The sequence below is a fragment of the Myotis davidii genome, unplaced genomic scaffold, assembly GCF_000327345.1.
Source record: "Myotis davidii unplaced genomic scaffold, ASM32734v1 scaffold88, whole genome shotgun sequence".
Lineage (NCBI taxonomy): Eukaryota > Metazoa > Chordata > Mammalia > Chiroptera > Vespertilionidae > Myotis > Myotis davidii.
In genome coordinates this window covers 5,419,619-5,435,146 of record NW_006300377.1, presented here as the reverse complement: position 1 = coordinate 5,435,146, position 15,528 = coordinate 5,419,619, and the positions used below count along the sequence as shown (strand labels likewise).

General features: G+C 44.2%; 1 protein-coding gene across 2 annotated transcripts in view; it reads right to left on the bottom strand.

The window, feature by feature from the left end:
- Window positions 1-280: 280 nt before the first annotated feature.
- YARS (tyrosyl-tRNA synthetase) overlaps window positions 281-15,528 on the bottom strand; it is a 25,308-nt gene continuing 10,060 nt past the window's right edge. For both annotated transcript variants that reach the window (XM_006777362.2, XM_015572806.1), the window contains exons 6-13: window positions 12,034-12,126; window positions 9,597-9,732; window positions 8,615-8,700; window positions 6,093-6,228; window positions 4,835-4,932; window positions 3,762-3,955; window positions 3,126-3,267; window positions 281-1,156 (exon numbers count right to left, since the gene is read on the bottom strand). In XM_006777362.2, the coding sequence (XP_006777425.1) occupies window positions 1,046-1,156; window positions 3,126-3,267; window positions 3,762-3,955; window positions 4,835-4,932; window positions 6,093-6,228; window positions 8,615-8,700; window positions 9,597-9,732; window positions 12,034-12,126 (996 nt within the window). In that variant the 3' untranslated portion in view covers window positions 281-1,045. The remainder of the gene's footprint in view (window positions 1,157-3,125; window positions 3,268-3,761; window positions 3,956-4,834; window positions 4,933-6,092; window positions 6,229-8,614; window positions 8,701-9,596; window positions 9,733-12,033; window positions 12,127-15,528) is intronic.

The following is a 15,528-nucleotide window of genomic DNA, read 5'->3' as shown; positions in this document are numbered from 1 at the left end:
GGGTGGTGGTGGTGGTGATTGAGGCCTGCATTTAGAAGGGAAAATGTTCTCGCTGCAAACATCGGACCCTAAAAGTGGGGCTCCGGTGCTTAGCACTGCTGAAGGGAGAGTCAGGTGCCCACCCTCCATTCTCTATGCCTCCCCCCTCCCCCCACTCATTACAGGGTCAAAAATACAAGACATAAGCAGCTCCAGACTGGGTGAGGGGCTCAGCAGCTGCCACACACTTGTGTTCCTCTCTCCTGAGCTGTCCGGTTTACAGACAGGCCTCATCCAGACACCCTTTTTCAGACCTTTTATTTGAATTCATGACAGTGATGGTTAGTGATACTGATTGAGATGCCTTATGGAGAAGTACCCCACCCTCTGTGAAGAAAGAGCCAGGCTGTACCATCCACCCCACTTCTGATGTTAACACAGAGCTGGTTTAGGGACTGTCCCAAACTAGCAGAATCAAGGGAAATGCCAGGAGTCCAAGGCAGGCCCCATCTCCAATGCCAAGCCTTAGAGCTGGCAGGCATTGGTGAATGCTGCCAACCACGTGGTAGACCACTAGGTTCTCTTGTTTTCCCTTCCCTTTTCAAATCCCACAATTTCCTGTTGGGGAGAAGCTGTAATTAATTCAGTTCAGGCATCAGATCCCAGGCAGAGGCACAGCTGCTGGGATAACTCCAGAAAAACCTGGAAACCAGTGTTTTTCCAATTAGAAGGATTGTGGCATAAACATTTTCTGTGAGTTATATTAAAACCAGATTTTTTAAGTCAGCTGCCAAGGGAAGAAGGTAGAGCTAGACTCCCTGCTGCTGCCCAGCCCTTGTTACTCCCTGGGAGGTCGGCCTCCCACTGTAGCAGACGGGGGCGATCCTGGATTCGGGGGCGATCCTGGATTCGGGGGCGGTTGAGCTGCCTTCTCAGCAAGTTCTGCACCTGATAAAGCCCCAAACTTCTTGTTTCAGTGTCCGGGGAGATAGGTAAACGGATGATAGTGCAAACTGAGGAGACAGATGACTCAGGATGATGGGGAAGGGTGGGAGATGCAGGTTAGCTAGCTAATGTTCCCCCCTTTCAGTGATTTACAGGAGATGTACCCCAGCTTGGTCATGAAGTTGGTTTGCTTCCACTGTGCGATGCACTCCTCAGAAATTTTAAAGTCAGCCTGGATAAGAAACAAAAAGTGATTATAGTGATGGCGATGGAACTGCAAGAAAACAAAGACTCTCTTACACCACCAGAGTGTAAACTGACTTCACTTTTCTAAGAGCTCCCATCTTTTGACTCAGGGAAACCTGAAATATTCCTGGAGGCAAAAATGACAAAATTGAAGCTGTCTTATTTTGGGCACGGCAGGAGAAGGCAGGTTCCTTGGAAAAGACAATAATGCTGGGGAAACAGAGGCAGCGGGAAAAGAGGAAGCCCAGGTATGGGACGGATTGACCGTAAAAGAAGCCGAAGGCGAGTCAGCAGGAGCTGTTGTGCACAGGACACTGTGGGCATCACTGATTCATAGGGTCACTGGGAGTCAGAGCCAATCCAATGGCACAAAGTTCATTTTAGGGACTTAGTTTAAGAAATAATCATGGCCGAAACCGGTTTGGCTCAGTGGATAGAGCGTCGGCTTGCGGACTGAAAGGTCCCAGGTTCGATTCCGGTCAGGGGCATGTGCCTGGGTTGCGGGCACATCCCCGGTAGGAGATGTGCAGGAGGCAGCTGATCGATGTTTCTGACTCTCTATCTCTCTCCCTTCCTCTCTGTAAAAAATCAATAAAATATATTTAAAAAAAAGAAAAAAAGAAAATAATCATGAACAAGAGAGAAGAACTATGTGCCAAGACATCCATCATAGCATTCTAATAGTGTAAAACAGAACCACCTCAAAGTCTAATAAGGGTAAATAATTTAGTTAAATAATGATAATTATGACATAATACTATACAATAAGATCCCCCCTCAGTATTTAATAGGGAAGTTTTTCAGGCATCAAGTTTTAAAAAAGAACATATGGTATGACTCAAACTGTAAATATCTCTATGTACAGAAAATATCCAGAAGGAAATAATCACTAATCACATTTTTCAGTATCTCTAGGTCAGTGGTCAGCAAACTGCGGCTCACGAGCCACATGCAGCTCCTTGGCCCCTTGAGTTTGACTCTTCCACAAAATACCGACTTCTGCACATGGGTCACGAAGTTTTAATCGCACTGTATGTGCGCGCCCACACGTGGTATTTTGTGTAAGAGCCACACTCAAGGGGCCAAAGAGCTGCATGTGGCTCATGAGCTGCAGTTTGCCGACCACTGCTCTAAGGTGATAGGACTATGGGTATTTTATTTTCTTCTTTTTCTTCTATATTTTATACATATCTACATGAAAATATATTTTATAGTCAGAAAAAAAATCAGTGATTCATAAAGCCATCCTGGAAAACCAGAAAGGAGGGAGGGGATGAAGCCAATTGGCACATACAGCAGGATGGAGAAGTAGAAATCACTCGACCTGCCATCCAGAAAACCTTTGTTTAATTGAGGAAACAAGTTATTTTAGTATGTGTGCTGCTGAAGTGAGCACCAGGAAACCAGTTATTAACTAGAAAAAGCCAAACATTAGTGTTGGTTCCATGAGGAGAGTGAATTTTTGCTGTTTTATTCACTGATGCAGTAGCCCAAGCACCCAGAACAATGCCTGACATATGTTAGGGACCCAATATTTGTTGAATGAATGAACTCAAGGGTCACAGGGGCAGGCCACACAGGAGTCAGTGCCCCAGAAGGGGAAGAGAATGAGTGCTCCAAGATCAAGGTGGTGACAGTGACCCTGGGAGGGTTTGATCCTGGCTCCAGCACTTGTGGTGACCCTGTGTGGCCTTGGCAGGTATCCTGCCAGGTAAAATGGGGACTGTCTGTCACAGACAAGATTCAAACGAGGAACTGTCTGTGCCTCAAGGAGCCTGTCGGTGCTCAGACTTGCTCCTTAGGCACCTCGTTCAGAAAGGTCTGGAATGAAGAAGGAGGAGGAGCTCAGATGCAGAAAGGCCCAGCTGGAAGAGGGCAGGTTTGGATTCAGTACAGAGCAGTCTTGGGGGACAGTCCAGGCAGCCCAGGTAAGGGAAACAATGGCAGCTTTTTACCTGCAACTTCTCAAAGACTTTCTTCTTGGGCTTGAGCTCGTCATCTGGTTGGCCCTTCTCATAGCCCTTCACAAACACTCGCTCCCCAGGAGCAGAGCCTGCAGGAGGGTCCAGAGGCTCAACCTTGCGGCTGACCCCTTCCCTGGGAAGACACACAGGACAAGGAAAGGGTGAAGCTACGGGTTGCCTCCAGCTGCCATGAGATCAAAGCATTGGAGCCTCCACATGGAGGCCCTACTGGGATTTCGGGGACATCATCCGGGTTGGGTTAACCAGGGCTAAACTGAGGTCCTAGGTCAGGAGAGATACCAAAATCTGGGCTCTTCGGGAAGGAAGTATGACATAACAGAGAGAGCAAGGCCTTAAAAGCCCATCAGAACTGGGTTGAATCCTGGCTCCACCTCTTATTAGTTAGAAGTGGGCATGTACACACTGCTTTGAATCTTCCATTTCTGTGTTAATAAAGTTAACTGTAGGTAAAGCGCTTCATTTATAGTACTTGTACAAGAAATAATTCCTCCATGCACCACCTTTGGGCCAGTGTTCTCATTCCACCTGGCATGTGGAAGGGCATCGCATGGGCCAATCCACCCTTGCCCCCCCCTCCCCCGCGCCCCACCCTAAGTCCTCACTTACATAGAAGCACACAGAAGCATGGCTTGAGACTCGATTCCTCGCATCTTCTGGGGTTTCAGGTTGCACAGCACCACCACCAGCCTATTCTGCAGTTCCTCCTTGGGCACAAACTGCACCAGGCCGCTCACCACAGTCCGTGGCTCTGCTTCCCCCACATCAATCTTCTCCACATACAGGCTGTCTGCATCTGGGTGCTGCCAGCAAGAGATGTTGGTCCCAGAGTGTCACAATGGAATAGATCATGGGGCCTGGTGAACCTTCTGGCTTCAGAAGGGGTATCTACTCCCTAGAGAAGCTCTTGAGGGACCTTCTAGAACTCTCTTTCAAGGTCGCAGATAGCAGACAAGAGACCGGGCCTAGAAGGTATATTCTACTCTCAGCGAAGAGGTGGGATTTGAGTAAAATGAGTCTAATTACTTATGTAAGAGGTGGAAGGAAACCCTAAGAGATGAAATGGCCTGGACTATCCACAGCTGCACCAGATGAGTCCTAGGCGCAATAACAGATGGGGGAGGGTACTGCTGGTGTCACCATCTGAAAGCGCCAGCAGCTCTCAAAGTAGTTTTGGTGGCTGGGTCTATACAGTGAAAAGTCAATGCCGGGAGGAGAAAAAGCCCAAACAAATGGTCCCCACCACTGGCTGCATAACCTCTGTCTCTGGAAAAAGAAAGTCTTTCTTCCTTTACCACTTGCTCTGTGTGTGTGTGTGTGTGTGTGTGTGTGTGTGTGTATTGGCGGTGGGGTTGGTTTGGAGACACAGTGGCTGGCCTAAGACAATGCAGCTAGTCCAGACAAACTGGTAGAGACCAGGTGAGTTCATCAGACCAGATTTAACGGATCAACAAGTTCCCCTGACTAACATCTGCCCCCCACTGAGTTCCTGGCTATGTTTGGCTGCATTAGGTCTGGAGGCAGCGAGGGAAGAGCCTGAGGCCTGGAATTAGACACCTGGGTTCTGACTTGCAATATGATCTCAGGGATGTTACTTCCCATCTCAGGCCAGGTTTCCTCCAGATGGAAACAGACAAACCTGACCCCTGTCTGCCTCTCTGGAATGTAGTGAAAACGAGTACCTTGTCCACACTGATGACTTTCCCCACACGGATATCCAGTCGGGATGGGACGACCTCCTCTGGTTCCGAATTCTTGGCAGGGCCTTTGGCAACTGGCTCTGGGAATGAGAAGAACCCCAAGGGGTCAGAACTGTCCTCCTACCCTATGGGAAGCCAACTGCTGATCCCACCAAAGGACACTAGCAGCCTTTCTGCAGAATCACCAGAATCCAGCCACCAATTATACGTTCATCTATCTATCAAATCATTTAATCCTTCTTATTTAAATTTACTGGAAAGATTTACAGAATTATATATTAGTCATGTAGGATTTCATGGAAGTAGCAAACTGAGGACCTGAATACTTTTATAGAACATGAGAGTCCTGGCCTCTATTTTACAGTAGCCCAGACTTTTCTTCTTTTTTTAAAAATATATTTTATTGATTTCTTACAGAGAGGAAGGGAGAGGAATAGAGAGTTAGAAACATCGATGAGAGAGAAACATCGATCAGTTGCCTCCTGCACATTCCCTACTGGGTATGTGCCTGCAATCAAGACCTTGACCGGAATCGAACCTGGGAGGCCTTGAGTCCGCAGGCCGATGCTGTGTCCGTTGAGCCAAACCGGTTAGGGCCAGACTTTTCTTGATCAATTACATTTTACCTTACCATGAATGCTACTTCTGAGCTATATCTTCTTTAAAACAGGGTTGTGATACAACCCTTTGAGGAGTAACATACTCGATTTTCATCTATTCTTACTCAGTTATTAGGCGGGAGGAGAGGGGAGGGGACAGTCGTAGCTCTGCCACCTTTAGGTGCTTCCATTCATGTGCTCTACATGTAATTACTGAGTCTTTTCTGAGAGGAGTGGTTGGCCAACTAAGAGCCAGTCAGAGGCACACGGAAGGGAAGTGAGTGACTCTAAAGATGAGCTTCCCTGAGAAGCTGTGCAGGCTGGGCCTAAGCAGTTGTGTCACCGTCATGGTCTAACTGAAGAGGACTTAGTGAAAGGACGCAAGGACACGTCTTACACCAGCATCTCCCAGCAGTGCTGGTATAACAGGACACAGTCACTGCTCACTATCCGCCAGACCAAAACCAAGATGACTCAAGTTCCATTCCAGGAGTCAACAGGGTATGACATTCTTACACTCCAGACCCCCTGGCTTCTTGGGCCCTCAGTTTAGGACAGACCTCTTCCTGAGGCCCACTGACAGGCTATCATTCCAGATGATGTCACCCCCTCAGGTCCTTACCCTCCCCCACTGGCCTTACTCTGCTTTGACGGATCTGGGTAGGCAGCGCTGGACAGTTTCTTCAGTGCAGGGGTATTAAACTTTTCCCGGATGGGATCCAGCAACTTGTTCAGGGCGACTTCAACAGAATTCTTTAGGTCTCCAGGGTGTACAACCTGCAAAAGTGTATGAGGCCTGGTGAGGTACGACACTGGAACAGGGCAAAGGGCACCGGACACCTCAATCTACTAATATTGTCTGTACAGGATGCAGGGAGCTTCCCCAGCACAACCAGAATCACCTTGTGAAGCTGGTAGGGCAGAGAAGGGAATAGGTCCAGAAAGGTTATCTGACTTGTCCGGGGTACAGGTCTCTTATTTTTTTAAATATACATTGTTTAGATTTCAGAGGGGAAGTGAGAGAAATAGAAACATCAATGATGAGAGAGAATCTTTGATTGGCTGTCAAATATCTAAAAAATGGGGCTTAAAGGCCCTCAGATCTCAGGGGTCACCGAGTCCTTTCTTCCATTTGATGCCCAAACCATCCTACAACATTGCCTCATACAACATAGTTCTCTGCCTGAACACCTCAGTGGTGGGGAATGCAAGGTCAGGTGAAGCAGCCCTGTCATTGCCACAGAATTGAGGTCGTTAGAAAGTTTTTCCTGAAGCTGAACCTAAGCATGCGTCCCTGTGGTCCCCTCCCGAAGTCCTGGTGTAGCCCTCTGGTGCCACAAGAAACCTACCCTAACCCAGGAGAGTCCTTCATGTAGCTGAGGATGACTGGACCCATACTTGCTTTTCAGCTAAACATGCCCAGTTCTGCCGAAACCGGTTTGGCTCAGTGGATAGAGCGTCAGCCTGCGGACTGAAAGGTCCTAGGTTCGATTCCGGTCAAAGACAGAAAAATAAACATGCCCAGTTCTTTCAACTGTGGTTTTGAGTGTGTTGCCTATAGTGGCATCCTTCCTCTCCCGACAAAGACACTCCTGATTATCAAATAAACTTCTTAAGACTGAACTCCATGCACAAGCCCAAATGTACTCAGAACAATGGAGAACTGAATGCATTACCAGCTCCCTGGTTCCGGGATCTACATTTCTGATGATTTAGGCCAAGACTCACACAGCCCTATCACACTGCTGACTCAACTTCAGAGTCAACCAAAACGGCCCATTTCCCCCCATATACACTATTATTACATCTTCCCTTTATGAACTGTCCATGCCTGCAATGTCTCGCCTCACCTTTTAGACTCTAGGCCAGCGGTTTTCAACCTGTGGGTCGCGACCCCTTTGGTGGTTGAATGACCCTTTCACAGGGGTCGCCTAAGACCATCCTGCGTATCAGATATTTACATTATGATTCATAACAGTCGCAGCATTACAGTTATGAAGTAGCAACGAAAATAATTTTATGGGTGGGCCACAGCATGAGGAGCTGTATTTAAAGGGCCAGAAGGTTGAGAACCACTGCCTAGGCAGGCCAAACCACTGCGATTCCTTGTATATCATGCCGTTTCATCTTCCCGTGTCTTTGCAGTTTATTCCCTCACAGATGTCCTCATGAATTCCTACCCCTCAAGTGAAATAGTGAATGCTATCCCCTCTACAAAGATTCCCGGAGAGCCAGTTAATCACTTCCTCCCATTTATTCTAGACCATGCATGTATCGTCACTGGGCAGTAAGACAGGAAATATTTGTTTATATGCCTGCTTCTCCTACTGGATTATGCACTTCATGAGGATGTAGTCTTCTTTGTATTGCCAGCCTCTAACACGGTGCCCAGCACATGGCCACCGGGTCTTGCTAAACTGGTGAAACAAATAGTACCTTCTATTCTGTCCTTTTATATTTGTGTCTTTTTTTTTTTTTTAAATATGTTTTTATTGATTTAAGAGAGGAAGGGAGGGGGAAAGAGAAACATCTGTGATGAAAGAATCATTGATCAGCTGCCTCCTGCATGCTCCCTACTGGGGATCGAGCCCGCAACCCAGCCATGTGCCCTTGACTGGAATCGAACCCAGGACCCTCCAGTCCATAGGCAGACACTCTATTCACTGAGCCAAACCAGCTAGGGCTTGTATCTCCTTTTTGAGCCTTGATTTTATACCTGTCCTTGAAATGCTTCCTTTTGGTTTGGTTCTACATTCCAGGTTAAGTCCTGTAGCCAATACATTATTAGCTTTGTGCCGCCTGCCCATCTAATCTGTCAACCATCTGAATCCTTACCGAAGCCATTAACAATATATATATATATATATATAGCCCTGGAGAGCATACATAGTCAGAAACCCGGCTAGGACAAGATGGAGAGGTCTGTCAGAATGAGTTCAGTGGGGCCCTGGCTGGGTGGCTCAGTTGGTTGGAGCATCATCCTATACACCAAAAGGTTGTGGACTTGATGTCTTCAGGTGGGGCATGTATGGGAGGCAACCAATCAATGTTTCTCCCTTACATTAATCTTTCTCTTTCTCTCTCTCTTCTTCTAAAACATATCCTTGGGTGAAGAATAAAAAAAGAATGAGTTCAGTGGGGATTATGCCTCCTCTGGTATTACCTCATTGGCAAAGTCCTTTTCCAGGTCCACGTAAGCTGTGTAGGTTTTGTTTCCACCCCATTTTTCATCTCGAAGGATCACAAACTCTGTAAGAAAAAGGATTACACCAACAAACTCACTGCTAATGGCAGAGTCAGCATTCCTAGCCCAAATATATGGGTATATGTTGTTTCTGTCATATATGTTATTTTAAACTTTATTACGTGGTGTTTTAATTTTTAAAATTGGATGTGTGGCCATGTTGTATACCCAACTAGCATCCAAACTCAAGGGGAAGGATTGTGTCTTATGTTTCTTTTTATTCCTCTAGTTCAGTGGTCAGCAAACCGCGCCTCGCGAGCCACATGCGGCTCTTTGGCCCCTTGAGTGTGACTCTTCCACAAAATACCACGTGCGGGCAGGCACATACAGTGCGATTGAAACTTCGTGGCCCATGCGCAGAAGTCCATTTTCAGAAAGGAGATAGACGAAACAAGTATACAAGACGAGTGTGGATGGGAGAGTTGGAAGGGGTCGACCTCAGCAAACGTACCTCAATGAGACTGAGGACATTTTTTAGAAAAGGCCAGCTTAGGAGAACCCTAATTAAGTTAATAACAATGTACCTACCTATATAGTTTAAGTTTAAAAAATTTGGCTCTCAAAAGAAATTTCAATTGTTGTACTGTTGATATTTGGCTCTGTTGACTAATGAGTTTGCCGACCACTGCTCTAGTTCATGCTGTGCCCTCATCCTCATTTTATCATCGCTACCCACTGCACCTAGAACCTAACCTGGTAACAACACATGGACAACTAAATGGAATTTCAACTCCAACCATTATTAGTATTTGTGAATTCAGAGCAGAGAACCAGGGAAGCCATCCCTGGAGGAAGACTGTGACAAATCACAAGTATGATACAGTGTATGATCACAAGTCATATCACTACTAGTTCTGCTCTTTCAGCCTGGCCTCTGAGAAGAAAACAGGGAGTGTCTTACCAGACTTGAGGGGGAAAAGGACATGCTTAATGAAGGACAGAACCCCATTGTTCTCCACATTCCCTGGCTCACAGAAGGCCTTCTTCAGTTTTTTCTTCACATCCTCCTTCCGATCAAGGAGATCAATCTTGGACTCCTAGAAGCAATGGAAGGGAAGGGGACCTCTTGTGGTTGAAAACGAGAACATGCTCAACTAATCTGTGTACCCTGAACACAGGCTTGAACTCCACTTATACGCAATTTCCCCCAACATGTACAGTTCTGTAAATGTATTATCTCTTCCTTATCATTTTCTTTTCTTTTATTATATATTTTATTGATTTTTTACAGAGAGGAAGGGAGAGGGATACAGAGTTAGAAACATCGATCAGCTGCCTCCTGCACACTCCCCACTGGGGATGTGCCCGCAACCAAGGTACATGCCCTGGACCGGAATCGAACCTGGGATCCTTGAGTCCACAGGCCGACGCTCTATCCACTGAGCCAAACTGGTCAGGGCCCTTATCATTTTCTTAATGACATTTTCTTTTCTCTAGCTTATTTTATTGTAAGAATACAGTATATAATATATATAACATACAAAATATGTGTTGATTGACTATTATTGTTAAGGTTCCCAGTCAACAGTAGATTATGAGTAGTTAGTTTTTTGGGAGTCAAAAGTTATATTTAGATTTCAACTGCATGGAGGGGAATGTCGGTGCTCCTAACCTCCGCATTTTAATCTTTTAAACAAAGACTTAAAAATTATGAGACTATGTCATAAGCATTTCTGAGTGGCTAGTCTTCACTGATAATTTTTATGGTGTATTATATTTCCAACTATTAGCGACAACATAATTTATATAACAGTTTCTAAACTTTTGGATTATATCCTAATTGTTACAAATTATACATCATACTACAGTGAACATCTAGCAGTAGGTTTTTTTTTTTTTGCCTTCTCTTAGATTATTTCCTTAGACTACCAAAAACTACCAAGCCCCAAACTGTTTTCTGAAAGGGGTATACAAATTGACATTGCCATCAGCAACATTTGGTGATACTTGTTTCACAACAACCACCAGCACCAGATATCACGAATTATTTAGAGCCACTTTTCCTTTTTAGGGTAATAGAATTTGTTTCTTATTCTATGAGTGAGATCATGCTCATTTGAGTTCAGTAGTTACCAAATTCTGGTCCACATATGGCCGTATATGAATCACCTGGGGTGCTTTAAAAAAATATAAATTACGGGGCTCCACCCAAACCTCATGAATCAAAATCTCCTGGGGTTGGGCCAGGTATTATATTTTTAAAAAGCTCTGAGTCATTCTAATGCATTCATGTTTGGGAACTGCTGTTAGTACCTATTTCCAGGATTAAAATATGGTGAATGCCACAATAGGATGAGTAATGTATATACTTAGTCAGAGAAATAATTGAGACATGGAACACTGTAACTTCAGAGAAAAAAGAATGAGCATATTCTTTTAAAAATAATAACAATTTCCATGCATATATTTATTCATCTCTGATCAAAGAACTAGATGAATGTCCAAACACTACTTCAAACAGAATCATGTAGTACGATTTAAAAGTAAATACAGATTCCTGAATTGTTTCCCAGAACCACTTTATCAGAACCTAAGGACAGGGTCTAATCAACTTTAAAACAAAATTTCCTAGGTGATTCTGAAGATCAGCCATGTTTGGGAACCCTGAACGAAACCTTCCACATCTCTGGGATATCCGTCCTCTATTCCAGCAGTGGCCAACCTTTCGGACCTCACAGACCACCGGTTGGCAACTGCTGCTCTATTCTGTACCCTTAGTGAACAAAATAAAAGTGTACATTCCTTAAATTGGACTTTTACATGTTAAAAGACAGCATATATATCATATTAATTATATCAAACATCACCCTAATAATCAAGATGCTAGTTGGTGAAATGCAACCACAGCCATCTCATTAATAAGGCTGAATTTTATCACAGTTCTATGAATAAAGAAATTACTTTTGCTTGTGCTTTTTACCAGTAGCAGTAAAACTTCAAAAATCATCAGGACTGCCCTAACTGGTTTGGCTCAGTGGACAGAGCGTCGGCCTGCGGACTGAAGGGTCCCAGGTTCGATTCTGGTCAAGGGCATATAACCTTGGTTGCGGGCACATCCCCAGTAGGGAGTGTGCAGGAGGCAGCTGATCAATGTTTCTAACTCTCTATTGCTCTCCCTTCCTCTCTGTAAAAAATCAATTAAATATATTTTTAAAAAAATTATTAGGACTGCTTCTGGGTCCTTTGGTACTCAAGAACCACTGGAATTAACTAATTTAAGATTACTTATAACTCAAGTATTTGAGAATTCTAGTTAGCTAATTTACTCTCCTTTTGAGTCCCTAATCTCTTCATCTCTTACTGCAGATCTCTAAACTCAAGTTAGAGTTGTCACCTACCTCTTCTGAAGAACTCATTTTGCTACCAGTTAATCCTGGAACCATAGGATTCATCAGATGGACCCGTTTTGAGTATCCAAGTGCAGGGAGATACTGAGGGGTTAGAAAGAAACAATGCAGATATTGGGATAAATTCCTCCTCAGCACCCTACTCTCATCTAACTTGGCCAGCAACTTAATTGTTTCATGTATTCCTCCAATCTCTTCTTTCCAGTGAATGCCAACTTTCTTAATTGAAAAAATATTTTTATTGATTTCAGAGCGGAAGGGAGGGGAGAGAAAGAGAGAGAAATATCAGTGATGAGAGATAATCATTGATTGGCTGCTACCTGCATGCCCCTACTGGGGATCAAACCCACAACCCAGAAATGTGCCCTGACTGGTAATTGAACCATGCCCTTCTGGTTCACAGGTCAATGTTCAACCACCAAGCCACACCAGCCAGGCCCAAATATATAGCTTTCAATGGTGATCATAATGTAAACAAAGTCTCCCCACCCCGCCAAGCTTTTCTATTAGTATTATATTGTGAGGCTAATGGATTTCCTGTCCCATCATCAACAACTATAAAACCTGGCAATACCTAAAATAACCATTTGCAGGCACGACAGTAAGAGGTGTATTGCTACGCATCTTGAGACAAGGGAAAGCAAAGGTGACCACACGCTCACCCTGGCTTTCCCTGTGAGGGAATATTTCTCAAACCAGGTGCTGAGAAAAAGGGACAAAGCAGAAAGCAGCTGTCTGACGAAGAAGAGACTGATGTGTAGGGCTGTCAGGAGGCTGGGATTTGGGAAGGGTTCTAGAGAGAAGGGATTCCCCCCTCTAAAAATCTAAGTCAAAATTCCCCACTGAGACTCATGGCTGTGCATGCATATGAAGAGACTCCAGAAAGCCCAGCAGAGAACAGGTTCCCGAGGCTGAAGACCTGAGCAGAGATTTCAGAGGCTGCACAGTGCTGGGTTTTAAGACAGAGGTTGAAATTTAGGTTCAATCAAAATAGTGAGGGTTTTGTGAACACCTTGAAATTTTAGTATGAGACTCAAGAAAAGCCACAGTCTAAGAATAAAAACCACATCAAGAAAACAAGGGCAAAACTGTAATAGACCTGTTCTAACAGAGTCTAAAACCAACCCGTGACAGGATCAAGGTGATAAGTCAGTAACTTAACAGTCTACAGGAAACATATTACTTTAGAAACATAATCCAGAGCCTCTATAACGTATCTACGATGACTCTGATACAGTAAAAAAGTACTAGACATGAAAAGCAGAAAAAAGTAACTGATAGTTAAAATAGTCAACAAAAGCAGAGCCACAGACCTTCCAGGTATTGGATAAGCAGATCAAAGTGTCAAAATAATCATGACTAGTGTGTTAAAGGGAATAGAGGAAAAGGAAAAGATGGATAAGATGGATAAAAGTGGAAAACTGTAAACAAGAATTGGAATGTATAAAGAAGAATCAAATGGAAGTTCTTTTTTAAAAAAATTTATTTCTTTATTGATTTCAGAGAGGAAGGGAGAAGGAGAAAGATAGAAACATCAACGATGAGAGAGAATCATTGATTGGCTGCCTCCTGCACACCCCACACTGGGGATGGGGCCCGCAAACCAGACATGTGCCCTTGGCCGGAATCGAACCTGGGGCCCTTCAGTCGGCTGATGCTCTATCCACTGAGCCAAGCTGGCTAGGGCCAAATGGAAGTTCTAAAAAGGCACAACACAATACTGAATAAATTCAACAGAAGATAGGATAAATAAACTTGAAGGAAAGTCAATATCCAAACTAAAGCACAGAGGGAACAAAGAAAGGAAAACAACAGAATATTAGAGGTCTAACCTATATGTAACTAGGGTCCCAGGAGAAGAGACTGAGAATAGGACAGAAGCAATATTTAAGAAAATAATAGGGGACAATTTTCCAAATTTGATAAGCATATCAACCCACAGATTCAAGGAGTTCAGCAAAATCCAAGCAGGATAAACACAAAGAAAACTTATAGCAAAAAAACATCGTCGTCAAATTGTTGAAAATCAGAAACAAAGAAATAACCTTTAAAATTGCCAGAAAGAAATATGACACCTATAGGTGGCTCTTCAGTAGAAATTATGGAAGCCAGAGGCAATGGGACAACTCTTTAAAAGGTTAAAAGAAAAATAACTGTCAGCCTAGAATTTATACCCACTGAAAGCAAAAGAAAGATATTTGCAGATAAAAGCTGAAAGAACTCATTACTAAGAGACCTTCACTACAAACACAAAATACTAAGGGGGGCTCTAGACTAAAGGAAAATGATCCCAAATGGAAGCCTAGAGACATAGAATTGCAGGAAGAAATTAGGAGTATCAGAAAGGATAAGTAGCCCTGACCGGTTTGGCTCAATGGATAAAGCGTCGGCCTGCGGACTCAAGGGTCCCAGGTTCGATTCCAGTCAAGCGCATGTACCTTGGTTGCGGGCACATCCCCAGTGGGGAGTGTGCAGGAGGCAGCTGATCGATGTTTCTCTCTCATCGATGTTTCTAACTATCCCTCTCCTTTCCCTCTCCCTTCTTCTCTGTAAAAAATCAATAAAATATATTTTAAAAAAAAGAAAGAAAGGATAAGTAATGGTTAAGTATTCATGAAAATTGTTTACAAAGCAATTATAATAAAGTCTTTGGGATTTAAAGTATATATAAAAGTGAAACGTATATAAAAATATAGGTTGTTGCATTGTTGAGAAGTGGTAAAAATATCTAACTTAAACTGTAATAAATTACAAGGATACATGTTATCTCTAGGGCAGGAATGGGCAAAACTTTTCTGTAAAAGGCAAGATAATAAATATTTTAGGATTTGTGGGCCACGCATATAGTCTTTCTTACATATTTTCCAGAGAGAATAACCCTTAAAAATACATAAAAACTGGAGGAGAAACCAAGATGGCGGCATAGGTAAACACCAGAGTTTGCTGCTCGCACAACCACTTCAAAAATACAACTAAAAGACGGAACAGACATCACCCAGAACCACAGGAAGGCTGGCTGAGTGGAAATTCTACAACTAGAAGAAAAGAGAAAAGCATACCGAGACTCAGAGGATGCGCAGTGCAGAAGTAAAATACTAAGGTGGGCAGGTGCATGTGGAGCAGGCTGGTGGCTGAGGGAGCAGATGTCTTTTTCAATTGGGAGGGAGTCTCAGGCTCTGAGCTCCAGTTCCGGGCGAGTCTCTGGGGACCCAGACTCAAACAGGAGAAGCAGGACTGCCTGGCATCGGTTGGAACTCTAGGGCAGCTTTCTCTCTGAGGTACTTGCAGCAATTGCTGGGACACTGAGAAGCAGAGCCTCTGAGGGCAGGACTGAGAGCAGCCATAACTGCTAGCCCCTGTTGATCCCATGAGACCAGCCCTGCCCAAGCCCTGCAGGCAGGCATTTGCTGGATAGCCCCAGGCAGAGGCTAGATTAGCACCTCCCTAGAGATCAGGAGCCAGGAAGCCCAGAGGTCAGAGTGGGAG